Source organism: Strongylocentrotus purpuratus, unplaced genomic scaffold (assembly GCF_000002235.5).
Source record: "Strongylocentrotus purpuratus isolate Spur 01 unplaced genomic scaffold, Spur_5.0 spur5_scaffold_14, whole genome shotgun sequence".
NCBI classification, from domain to species: domain Eukaryota; kingdom Metazoa; phylum Echinodermata; class Echinoidea; order Camarodonta; family Strongylocentrotidae; genus Strongylocentrotus; species Strongylocentrotus purpuratus.
The window spans coordinates 15,177,436-15,190,462 of record NW_022145599.1 but is presented as its reverse complement, the minus strand read 5'-3'; the positions used below and the strand labels follow the sequence as shown (position 1 = coordinate 15,190,462).

The window sequence follows — 13,027 nt, the reverse complement described above, 5'->3', positions numbered from 1 at the left end:
ATAGAATCTTTAAAGTTATTACACTGACGCTCCATTTGTTTCCACGTATTTTTAACGAGAAATAATGTATTTAAAAAAGAAAGAAAAGATACACAAATCTAAATATCCTTCTAGAACATAGCAAGCTTGCGCATAAGGCATGAGAATATTTATAGAAGTCATCGTTTATTTCGATCCTCCCCTCCCCCTATCTCTCTCTCTCTCTCTTTCTCTCTCTCTCTTTTCTTTTTCTTCCTTTTCCTCTGTTATCCTTTTCTATGATTATGTAGTCTCTACTCTCTCTCTCTCTTTCTATATGTTACTCTACCAGCTGTCCTTTCATTCCATGTATTTTTGGTCGTTTTACCGTAATGTCTCCCCCTCTTTATTCTTTTCATTTTCATTTTCTTGTCATTCTGCATCTTTCTTCGCCTCTTACCGATAATCCTTTATACAATTTCTCGTTTCCTCTCTGAATCCCGATTTCCTTGCATCCTCTCTTTAGAGATTATGATCATCATGTCAAGAAGCTGGCCCGACCGAAATGCCTCAATATTTGTTTCCATTCATCTTCATAATTTTAGAAAACGAAGTTTCAAATCTTAATTTGCTCATGTTGTTCCCATGAAAACTAAATGAAAAATGTTGCGCTGAATAACGAAATAGTATCGCATGATTTGTCATGATAGTAGGTTGTTTTTAATCATAAAATAACTACATGTATGAACTCAGATCATCCCTGGACGCAGTCAACGACAGCAGTATACTCACAAAATAACGAGGACAACTTCAAATTCTTTTACAACGCTTTTATTCAATAAATAATACGAGCGAGTCAACTTTCCCACAATTACATAATATCATTGACCATCTTTGCATTAAAATCATACGAAATCAGTGGCTTATCCAGGGGCAGTAGGGGCATGGTTCCCCCTTCCCCGGCAAAAAAAAAGATGTGGGGAGGATGATGACGGAGGCTGAAGACCTTTTAATATGTTGCTTTGCAGATATTCTTGTTTTCGTCACACCAAAAACCTGATGCCTTTTCTTGTGCTTGTCATAGAATTTTCGAATTTGTCATTTGTGCCCCACTCCTTGGCAGTAAATCCTGGATCCGCCACTGGGTTGGGCGTGGTCCGTTTATCTTTAGGGCGTGGTCCATTTAATCTATTGGGTAGGTGGGTAGACGCATTCTGATGGGTGGGGGATGGCATAGGGTTTCCTCCATGGGCCGGTGAATCCTACACGGGTTACGTAACGGAGGACGTCATTAGCGTACAGGGCTTCAAATTCGGCGGGGTCGCGGGCGAGAACGAATAGCTGACGAGCCGCCTCGCCGTCGGTGACGAGACTGTATTGGTACTGGCCGTTGACGACGGGTCCGAGATCGAAGATCCAGTCTAGAGGGAGAATGACAATAAAAGATATTTATTGAAATTATAAGTCTTAAAATCTTCTTTATTTGAACAAAATTTTAAATTATTTTTCCAATAAAATGTTGTGCGTACAGAGAATCTATAGGAACATTTTTTTGAATTTGACCAGTGAACGCTTTAAATGAATAAACATACAAATCACGACTATTTCATAATGATGTTGTTGCAATCGTTAAGAAAAAAAGTTCATATGACGAAAATCACTAGATGCAGGTTGTGGTAATCATCTTGGCGGATAATGAAAAGCAACAACTTAATAATAATAATAATAATAATAAAACATTTTATACAGCGCATAACACATATTCAAAATTGCATGTATCTACATGTATGCACTTTAAGAAAAAGAAAAACAATGCATTGGGTTCATGATTCTGATTATTTATGAAGTGGTGTAGAGATATGTCTGTAGAGAATTGGTAAAGGTTGTATAGGATCCTATACTTTTCAGTTGTTCAGGCAACTGTTCCACACACACAAAAAAACTTACTATAACAATCTACATTTGAGAGCATGTACGAACATTTTATAAGTGCAGTATGGAAAAACAGGTATTCAGGGAGACATGTTATGTCCAGCTCATTTATTAGTTGAGCAATACTTTCACGATTTCAATATCTTAATTCGAAACCATATGAATTCAATATCTAGCTATTTTTTATAGACTTTTTTCTTGAAAGAGGAAGAGGAAAGAAACCAGAGGGGCTATTTCTTTTGTATAATAATAGAGGTAGAGGTGTTGTGGTCTAGTGGATAAGTCTTTCGACTGTGGATCACAGAGTCCGTGGTTCGAGTCCCATCACGGTACTAATGTCCTTTGGCAAGATATTAATCTACATTTGTCGCTCTCCACCTAGGTGTTAAATAAGTACCGGTAGGGAAGGAATTCCTTGAATGATGTGAGCGCCGAAATCGGCTGCCTAGCAGAGCCGGGATAATAGTTGGAGTGCCTTGAGCACCATGCATGGCCGTGATTATGTGCGCTATATAAATATCCAATATTATTATTGTTATTATTATTTATAGTTTCGATTTATATTTTGACAATTTCTCTTCATATATTCATCTGTTTAAATTTTACTTACAATCTCCCTCCACGGGCACGCCTTCGAGGACGACCTTGAGCTTTCCTGGGACCTTGATGTCGGGGATGAAGGCGTAACCGCTGATGTCATCGGTGTACTCGCCATCGAATCGGTAGTTGGCGTTGTAGACAGACAGGAAGGTAGCGTTGATCTGGGCATCTGTGGAGGAAAGTTAGAAGTGAATGAACGTTTTTTTTTATTTTCATATTTTTATTAATTTCATTACCTTATTACATTTAGTGTGAGTGACAAGCCTTCGGAAGCAATGCACTGTAAAATATATATATATATATATATATATATATATATATATATATATATATATATTATTATTATCACAAACCGAAATGGATAATTTTAAAAAAAGGCTTCTAAATGCACTGGAAACATAACTTTCTGACGAAAGTTTCATTGTGCAAAGTTTCCCATCAGATTGGATTATGATTTCTATAAGTTTTCAAAAATCGAGATTGGTACCCAATTCGAATATTTTGATGATATCATATCTTCACGTAACGAAATTATTTGGTTTTATGAAGTAAGACAGAAGAAGAAGAACAAAGGAGATGTAAAAAAAGACAATATAGAAGAAGGGGAAAAAGAAGAAGAAGAAGAAGAGGGGCAAAATATATCACTGTTCTACTTACAGTCAGCTGTGACACAGTCAGGGTTAAACACGTTGGAGAAAAGATCGGCCCAGTAGTTGGTATAAACCTGGTTAAAAGAAATAACATACAGACAAATTCAAACATGAATTCTACTCTCCCCATGATTTATTAGTGTTCTACAATCAACAATGCATCTTGCCTTCAAAATTATACGTCATCAATTTCGAGGCACAGGTTGATATTAATCAGTTACATTGGGAAAACGCTTTTGTAAAGCACGCAGATATTTTGCAAAATACTATCTATGGAGGTATAAATATTTAAGTGCAAGTTTTAAAAAAATTAAAATGCGTTTTTGCATTTTAGTCCACGCCATTATAATTAATCTAATCAGGGTAATTATGATCACCTGAACAAGAAAAGACAACATAATCTGAAAGCAGCTGTTATACTTTTAGCAAATCATAACGTAATATTCTTTCTCAATATCAGAGTAATTACTATTCATCGGCAAATAGTACATTTCTCACCTGGTACCATCTGCCGACGTAGGCGGCGGGGTTGAGGTCAGGCACGACGTGCATGGCCTCGCTGCTGACGAGGGCTGCGGCCAGGAAGGCGGCGAGAACGAGCAACTTGGACATGATGATAGCGAGGACGATCCCACGAGTGGACTACGAAGTACGACGACGACGACGAGGCGGAGGAGGAGGAGGAGATGTGGTTGTTCTTGGAGTTTCGAGGTGGTGATGATGATGATGATGGACGATGGTGTCCGATATTTATAGTCGAATATTTCCTCAAATTTTCCTTTGAATAAGAATTCGATTGCGTAAGGTCATAACGAGAGATGGGGCCAGTTTGTCCGTTATGTAAGAAGATAATCTCACCGTTTGATAAAGTTATATTAAAATGAAATAACTGTTCCTAGGCAATAGAGCCTGCATAAATATAAATCTCGCTGTTGAAAATTGGACACATGGGATGAAACGTGATCAAATGTAATGTCCATTATCATTACTCTAATTTGTTTCATATCTGTTTCAATGTCTAAATGTTGGCTTCTATGTTTCTATGAAAGTCATATATCAAACAAGCTCCCTTGAACAATTAAGTACACAAGAGAGGAGATTAAAAATATAAAACAATCAGGTTAAAATAAGAGGAATAAAAGAGAATGTGGAGAGAGAGAGAGAGAGAGAGAGAGAGAGAAAGAGAGAGAGAGAGAGAAAGAATTGGAGAGAGGGGGAGGGCGAGAGAGAGAGAGAGAGAGAGAGAGAGAGAGAGAGGTGAGAATGTGAGATAGTATTGGAGAGAGAGAGAGAGAGAGAATTTGAGAGAGGGAGAATGTGAGGGGGAGTGTGGTCGTACGTTTTACATAATTTGAAAATGGGTCAAGAATAAATAATTTTCAGCCATCTCTCAAGAATAAGATTCTGGTGAGAATAAAGTATATTATGTGACAGTTTGATGGAAACAAAGAATTATGTTATACATGTAGGCCTATGTGAACAGCAATATTTGATATCCTTATAATAGAGTATGAATAATAACAAACATATTTCAAATGTACGAATGATCTCTATTAGTATTGTTGAATTTCCTCTTTCCCTCTGTCTCTGTCTCCATCTCTCTCTCTCATTCTCTCTCTCTCTCTCTCTCTCTCTCTCTCTCTCTACTCTCTGTCTCTGTCTCTCTGTGTGCTCTCCATCTTCCTCTCTCATTCTCTCTCTCTTTCTCTTTTTTTTTCTCTCTCTCTCACACACACACTTTCTCCCTCCCTCTTTCTCTCTCTTTCCCCTCTCATTTTTCTAGTTCATATGTTAAGCAACGTGACGGTAGCTTATGTTACGTAATGCTTTTCAATTCAATTCCTGGGACATCATATGGAACCTTTCTCATGGATACTGAACAGATCGTGAGAGAAAAAGTCCGGCCGAAATATGGCGTCCGTGATAAGAAGGGATTTTATAAATTATCCTTTGGGTAAATTTTCGGAAATATTCCATCTTTATCCGTGAGTCACCATGAAGAACAAAGTGATACCAGTCACGTTTGATCCATCGACAACCCACGTGTTGTTACGCCTAGTGGCGTAGAAACAGGGGGTACGGGGCCCATGCCCATTTCGGGGTCGTAAAAAGAAAAGAGGAGATAGAATTAGAGAAAGACAGAAAGGGAGAGGGAGGATAACGTAGACAAAAAGAAGATGGCCACACCCTAAACGTACCCGACAAACCTTTAAATCTGTATTCCATTCACCTCGTAAGACCTCTGCCCCCGCCCCCACCCCTTCCCGATACATGAGCCCCCACAATGGCTCAACCCACGCTACGTCATCGGTTATGCAACCCTCTTATCTTCCGCCTCATATAAAAAGATGAAACGTTCTCCATTTCATGTTTAATTTCTGAAGCTCCTGATTAGGTGGCAGTCGTCGTTCTTCTTTATATTTTGAAGTAATAATACGCGAAATTAAATCATAATGGCAAAGATGTTGATTGTTGCTCTGTGCCTTGCGGCTTGTCTACTCGGCGGCGATGCCATGCATACCGTCCCGGAGCTGCAGGCAGAGGCCTACATTGGCAGGTGGTATCAGGTAAAAACTCATATGGGGGAAAAACATGTCTTGTATATAAAGGAAGGGGCGGAAATAATTCGCCAAAGCTGGCATCATTGAAAAAGATGAATTACCATGGCCACGATAATGATGAGTAGTCGGAAAATGTGATTGCATACTAGTAGCTTTTTTTCTTCAAGTAGACATCTTTAGCAAAATTAACACTCAGAAGAGACCGCTTCATAGTCGGAAAATATCCATCTGAGAAATATGATGATTATGTTGTTTATGTGTGCAATATTGCCCAAAAATAGGAATGCATAAATGACAAGATGAGGTATGTTATTTTATATTTATCTCTGATTCTTTCAGGTGTACACAAACTTCTGGGCTGATCTGTTCTCAAACATCTTTGAACCCGACTGCGTAACAGCTGACTGTAAGTAATCAAAATTTAAATATGTCTGTCTTCTGACTTTCATTTTCCTGATGCTCCTAATTAGTCTATTTATAAGTATTCCTCCTTCCCGTTTGTTTGCCTTTCATTCTTAAAATTTGACATTTATATCCTTCTCCACTCTCCCTCTCTCTCTCTCTCTCTCTCTCTCTCTCTCTCTCTCTCTCTCTCTCATTCTCTGTAGTCATGGTAGTGGAACTTTGTTGTCGTGTTTCTTTGCTTTTCAATATATTTACCAGTTCTACTTGTTCTAGATATATTTCTTTGTACTTTCTCTCTCTCTCTCTCTCTCTCTGTCTGTCTGTCTCTCTCTCTGTCTCTCTCTCTCTCTCTCTCTCTCTCTCTCTCTCTCTCCACTCTCTCCTCCTCCTCCTCCTCTGCCTCGGTGCCTCCTCCTGCTACAATTCTTTTCATTGCTCAACACTTTAAGCAAGCATATTTATCAAACCGTGCTCATCATATCTCTGCAATTGCCCATTCTGCTAGTACCTAGTGGGATTGTTTCGTACGTATTCCATACTTCTGCACATATTGATTTCATCCGCCACCCTCTCACTCATATTTCTTATTTCGTTATTCCTTATCAGATGGCCTTCTGAACAGTACCTACGTCTCGGTATACAACGCAAACTGGCGTTTCGATGAGAACCGTACAGACGACATCAGTGGCTACGCCTACATCGTCGACGTCAGTGACCCCGGCAAACTCAAGGTCGTCCTCGATGGCGTCCCAGTCGAAGGAGATTGTAAGTCACCTTAAACGAAAAAAACATATTTCAGGATTTCCAAAGGCTCAGTCATTATATATTGTAAAATTTGCTTAATTTTCTTCAAGAACAAAAAATAATAAAACACGTTTGACACGATCGCAAAGGCTTTCGAGGAACCAGCTTTTGAAACATGCGAACATTGCAATGACGTATTACGTAATCCGATCATATTTTTGTGATGAAATTTAAAATAGGGTATTGATTTCGTTTTTCGAAAGTCTTTGCGATCGTCTTGTTTTAACGACAGATATTTAAAGGTAAAGTTGAGTTCTGGTCACGCGGTGTGGAATCGTTCAGAAAAGGTTGATCATCTAGCACATAAAGTATTGGTGTGTACTGCAAGGTTCTTGGTAAAGTTACAAGCACTGTACACACAAAGATGGATATGGGACTACACGAGCACGTGGCCTAAAAATCCGTCCCGATTTGTATGCAGTTACATGCCACATTTAGAATATTAAGGCATTTGAAGAGCCTTGCTTTTCGGGGAACATGTTTTATCTGATGTTCTTCCAGTCTTGCATAATAACAATGATAACGCTCACAAATTATGTTTCACCTCTTCCCAGAACTCAACCTTCTCTTTAAACCTACATGTTAAATTTTATTCATCAATAAACTTAAGGCAGTCATGACATATGCAGATTTTATTTATACATGAGATAGCCTAATTAAAGAAAAAAAAATCGAAGATATAAAATTGATTATAATATAATCCACATTTCCCTTCTTTAACAGATTGGATCTTCAAGCTCGGACCAATCGTCGAGGGTCAATACCAGTACAGCCTCATCACGGACGGGGAAGCCGCCCGTCAGCTCTTTGTTCTCGCCCGTGATCCCGCAGAATTTGCCGAGCTTTACGATAAGGAGGTCATGGAGTATCTCCCCCTTCAAGGGTTCACCGGGGAACGCAAGCAGCCCTACGCCATCACTCATAATGCAGACTGCGTATACCCCCCGAGAAACTAATTTTCGGCAACAATTTTCATCGGGGACGAATACTTGTTTAAAGCCCGTCTGCACTAGTTTGGCCAGGGGAGATTAGACCTCCCTGCAAGGTCACTGACAGGTGGTTATTTCATCAAATCAGTTCTGGGGGTCCAGCAGGCCCCGATTAGGCATTGTTTGCTATATAGAGGGCGCAAATAGCTATAAGTAGTGCAGTGGGGCTCTAAAAGACATTAGACATAATCATTTATTATTGGTTTGATCATGCTTTGTGTAGTATTGGTCAAAATCGTGCATTCGTTTTATTTATTATTTCCCCGTGTATCGTACATGTATGTAATGGAATTCCATGTAATATTGGCATCCAAAATATTTTTGATGAAAATTCACCATTTGCCCTAATTTTAAGAGATAGGGTACTATTTTGGTGTAGGCTTATATCATGAATATATAACTAATATTCCTCTGTGCACTTTCTGCGCTGCACCCAAAGGATATTGCGTCATCTCATCCAAGAATATTTATAGAGTATTGATATATTTTGTCGCTTTAAAACAAAGTAAACAGACTCAAACAGGAAAAGAACTCCGCAAGGAAAATGTTGATGTAACTATGAATTGAGTAATTATTGTTTGTACTCACCCATGATCACGACTGTGCTGTGGTGTATTAATATATATTTGTTTGACTAATCGTGATATTTTCCTCAGCAATTATTGTAAAAAAGTGTCTTCAATATAATGTGCCTTCTTTCAACTGAACGTTCTTTTATTTATAGTCATTTGAGAAATCTTCATTTTTTATCAACTAAACCTTTTTCATTCAAAAGGATATCATGCCAGTTGTAGACCATCAAATAAAATCAATCGAAAAGAAAGATCGCTGTTTTTGTTCTAACTTGTTCATCTCCACTACGTTAACTCACTGTCGATGATAAGAGTAAATGAGGCGTGGTTCCAGACCATTTATTTACAAGGGTGGGAGGGGAGAATATGGCTAACAGTCATTCTTGTTGCTATTATCACATAGAGTTCAATTTGAAAACTACCATGATTATACGGAGGAGGAGGAGGGGGGTCGAGCATAGGCTCAAAGTCGCTTGTTTAAAAAGATTGAACATTATTCTGATATCTCTTTGTTTTTATTTCATCCATTGTGAACTATGGAAAATTCGCTTTTGATAGTTAAGGCTCAAAGTCGCTTGTTTAAAAAGATTGAACATTATTCTGATATCTCTTTGTTTTTATTTCATCCATTGTGAACTATGGAAAATTCGCTTCTGATAGTTAGTTTTGTCTCAAAGGTAAATGTTACTCGTCACTTAATAATCTCTTGGTATTAAGAACAAAAATCCTACCCCTCTTTTAGGATTCTAACTTCCTGTATATATTCATATCAAACGAAATTTCCGTACCATTCACGGCATGATCTATTTCAATGTTTACTAAAACATGGGATTAACGGACTAAAGTCCTTATTAACACAAAGGATTATCTGCTATCACAAGCCTCATAATCATTAATTACATGTCTGATTAGCTCAGCATTCCAGTATATGCTCCATCACAGAAAGAAGAGAATTTTTACAGAATTTCTCCATGACTTCAATCTGAAATCATATTGCATACGTACTTATTTTAGGCCAAAAGGGCCATTGTGGAAAACAATTTTTAAACTGAAAATGCTACTCTGTATAAATAAAACTAGAAATAAACAAATGAGAGGAGTGGAGAAACCCTCACACACCTTAACAGTAGCTGAATATTCGGTACAATCATGCTGGGCTTATAACTACAACCCTCTGCCCCTCCACCAGCCCAGCACCCCCCCCCCCCCCCACCCCTTCTGGAGTGCAAATACGATATCACTCCGACCTTTTTGTGTGCTTTATGTGTCTTTAAAGTGCCTCGTAGTTGTGCTGCCTATATATTTGTTTTCTTCAGAGCAGAATTGATACGGGATTGAAAGCAATACCTTTCCAAAAAATCACAGTAATAAAAAAAAAAAATGGCGCAACGGGTTTATATTCTAGCCTTGGTTTTGGCTGTGTCGTTTTTCACGATTGAGTGTATGCATACAGTGCCTGAACTTATTCCAGAAGCTTACGTGGGGAGATGGTACCAGGTAAGTTTAGGAAGTTTAGTTTTTTATCTAGACAGCCGAAGAAATGATGCCTGAACTATTTTGGTTTGGTATATGTAAATGGAAAGTGTTTGGAAGAGAGAGAGAGAGAGAGAGAGAGAGAGAGAGAGAGAGAGAGGTATAATGACGGTATGGGCATATCATATTTTAAACAGCGAGAGAACGATCACTGAAAATAAAAGGGAATATAACATTATGATTAGTATGCGTCTATTATGTCTACCCATTATATCATTCATCTATAAAACACACAATTTTGTTAACAATTGATAAAAGACGACGACGATGATGATGATGATGATGATGATGGTGCTGATGTTAATGACTACTACGACGACGTCGACGTCGACGATGATACTGACGATGATGATGATTGTGATGCTGATGATGATGAATAGGATGATGAGGATAAATTTGATGATAATGACGCTGATGATGAAAAAATTTAAAAATTCAAATATCATATAAAAACAAATAACTTCATTTCTAATATCCAATTAAAAAAATCAATAAATTCATTTCAAATATCCAATTGAAAAAAACAATAGATTAATTTCGAGAACTTAACATGTTTTGCATCGTTTCATTCTCATTTATCCAGGTCTACAGCAACCGATGGGCCGATCTTGGTATTCAGGTCATCGAGCCGGATTGCGTGTCTGTCGATTGTAAGATTTTATGATTATAGATACCTTGTGGATTATAAGGGAACAAGTGATGGGGGGTGGGTATAAGAAGAAGAAGAAGGAGGAGGGGAGGGGGAATAAACAGATTAAGAGAAGAAAAAAAAAGAGAGCGACAGAAAGAGGAGGAGGAGAAAGAGAGAGGGGGGAGATGAGTGGGCAGAGAGAGATTGAGAGATTGAGAGATTGGGAGAGAGAGGGAGAGAGAGAGGGGGGTGGGTGGGTAGAGAGAGATGGAGAGAGAGAGAGAGAGAGAGAGAGAGAGAGAGAGAGAGAGAGGGGGGGGGATAGAGCAGAAAGAGGAGAGGTAAAACAAACACTGTAAAACAAAAGGGGACAAAAAGTGATCATCAAGTTATGTGAAACTCTCCAACTCTATATATAAAACGTTAATAAATTAGTAAATTAGAGAAGGAAAAATACTTTAAAAGTGTAAATCATGAATCGTACTATCATTTGGTGTTGATGAAATCATGGATGATGAAAAATATGAAAATATAAATTATGTCGCACTGCACATGACATGCATGCAATAAGAATCTTTAAATGTAAGTCGTATACACGCATTCATTTTCTTGCTTTATATCTTTTATTCCTATATACACCTCTCCATTCTTTCTTTCTTTTTCTTTCTGTCTTCCTTCCTTCCCTCCTTTGTTTCTATCTGGTTCTTTGTCTTTCTTTTTTTTCTTTTCTCCCTCTCTCTCTCTCTCTCTCCCCCCCCCCCCCTCTTCCTATACCTTCATTATCATGTGTTATAGATGGGATAATCAATGCGACCTACGTGACAGTGTACAACGCCAACTGGCTCTTCGATGAGGAGCGGACAGACGACATCAACGGTTACGCCTACATTCCCGATCTCGACAAGCCAGGCGCGCTCATCGTCGTTCTCGAAGGGGTCCCGCTTCTTCTAGATTGTAAGTCGTCGTCGTCGTCACCACAATTTCGAGCACTTTGTTTGTATTTTACCTTATTTGTTCATGACTATGTACGATATTGTGCAGACGTTTTTGACTTCTTTCGGCATTACAAGGAACAAACTAGCATAATTGATTTAGGAAATGCCAACACATCAAGATGTGTTTATTCCTAGTGTTAGAAAAGAACAAACAAAATGGAGCAAGAAGTAGTACAAAAATTAATGTTATGAAAGTGCAAAAACTACAGCGGAAATTAAAAGGATTTCTTTTTGGACATAATAAATGAATGCAGTGTAAATGAATGCAGTGGGATGATAATTCACCTTTTTCAAATCGTGGCACCTTTCTTCATAGCTATACTCTTCTCCTGTCGTCTTCTTCTTCTTCTTCTTCTTCAATGTATGATTCGGTTTAGTCTTCAGTACTTTCTTTTTGCTCATCGTCACCCTTATCTAAATGACCTAATCCTTAATTCCCAATACAGACTGGATCTTCAAGCTTGGGCCTATCGTCAACGGTCAGTACCAGTACAGCCTCATCACCGACGCCGAAGACTCTGCCCGACCTCTCTTTGTGCTCACCCGCGACTTGGACGTGTTCGCCGAGCTTTATGACCAGGAGGTACGCGAGTATCTCCCCCTGCACGACTACGTGGACGGTTTCAAGACACCGTACGCCACGAATCAAAACGCGAGCTGCATTTATCCGCCATTAAATAGGAATTGAAGAACATTATAATTAGGCCTAAAACAGATGTTGTATTGCCCTTTGCGACCGACCCCAAAATCTTGGATTTTTTAAAACCATTTTTGTATTAAAGCATTCAAAACTAAGAAATATCAGCCCATAGATGGAGTATAAAAAAAATATTAAAAAAATTAAGATTTCCGATCTACCAACCCATGTTTTGGCACCTAAAGGGCAATACAACATCTTTTTTTAAGCCTTATACAAGAGACTAAGTGATGAAGAAGCAATGAAGAAAATCTATTACACTCTTAATACATGTTTCACAATAATACGAAATTATTGTGTTCCACAGTTATTTATGACTGCATGAAGGCATTGTTTCGTACATTTTATTTTAAAATGTCATAATTGCAACGCTGTTTTAATAGGATTCCTTTTATAGTATCTGAATGAAACTTTTCCCAATATTCATTATATCCAATATTTAACGTTTTTTAATTTAATAACAAATTATTTTTAGAAACGTTTTGGTATTTTTTCATGATTTAGGGCTGGATTTTGTTTATATCTTTGAATAAACCTAATAAATATTCTTGAAAAGGAACTAAAGACGTGTGTGTGAATGAGTGAATACAATTTTAAGTGACAATGACTAATGAGGTTCTCGAGTCAGGCAGTGGCGTAGCATAATAGTTCAATCGTGTGAGGGGTGAACTGAGTCTTCTAAATGGAAGTGGATGGATTG

At 38.2% G+C, this 13,027-nt stretch overlaps 3 protein-coding genes across 3 annotated transcripts; 2 read left to right on the top strand and 1 right to left on the bottom strand.

Moving 5' to 3' along the window:
* Window positions 1-773: 773 nt before the first annotated feature.
* On the bottom strand, window positions 774-3,818 carry LOC100890945. The gene is made up of 4 exons (XM_003728412.3): window positions 3,639-3,818; window positions 3,148-3,214; window positions 2,501-2,659; window positions 774-1,379 (listed from the first exon to the last, which is right to left on the bottom strand). Exons 1-4 carry the CDS (start codon window positions 3,750-3,752, stop codon window positions 1,147-1,149), a joined length of 573 nt encoding a protein of 190 aa, XP_003728460.1. The 5' UTR covers window positions 3,753-3,818; the 3' UTR covers window positions 774-1,146.
* Window positions 3,819-5,518: 1,700 nt separating this feature from the next.
* Window positions 5,519-7,953, top strand: LOC589705 (temperature-induced lipocalin-1). Its single transcript, XM_789340.5, has 4 exons — window positions 5,519-5,707; window positions 6,041-6,107; window positions 6,713-6,871; window positions 7,634-7,953. Exons 1-4 carry the CDS (start codon window positions 5,594-5,596, stop codon window positions 7,864-7,866), a joined length of 573 nt encoding a protein of 190 aa, XP_794433.1. The 5' UTR covers window positions 5,519-5,593; the 3' UTR covers window positions 7,867-7,953.
* Window positions 7,954-9,837: 1,884 nt separating this feature from the next.
* LOC115923746 lies at window positions 9,838-12,400 on the top strand. The gene is made up of 4 exons (XM_030985026.1): window positions 9,838-9,968; window positions 10,588-10,654; window positions 11,431-11,589; window positions 12,077-12,400. Exons 1-4 carry the CDS (start codon window positions 9,852-9,854, stop codon window positions 12,316-12,318), a joined length of 585 nt encoding a protein of 194 aa, XP_030840886.1. The 5' UTR covers window positions 9,838-9,851; the 3' UTR covers window positions 12,319-12,400.
* The last annotated feature ends 627 nt before the right edge of the window (window positions 12,401-13,027 follow it).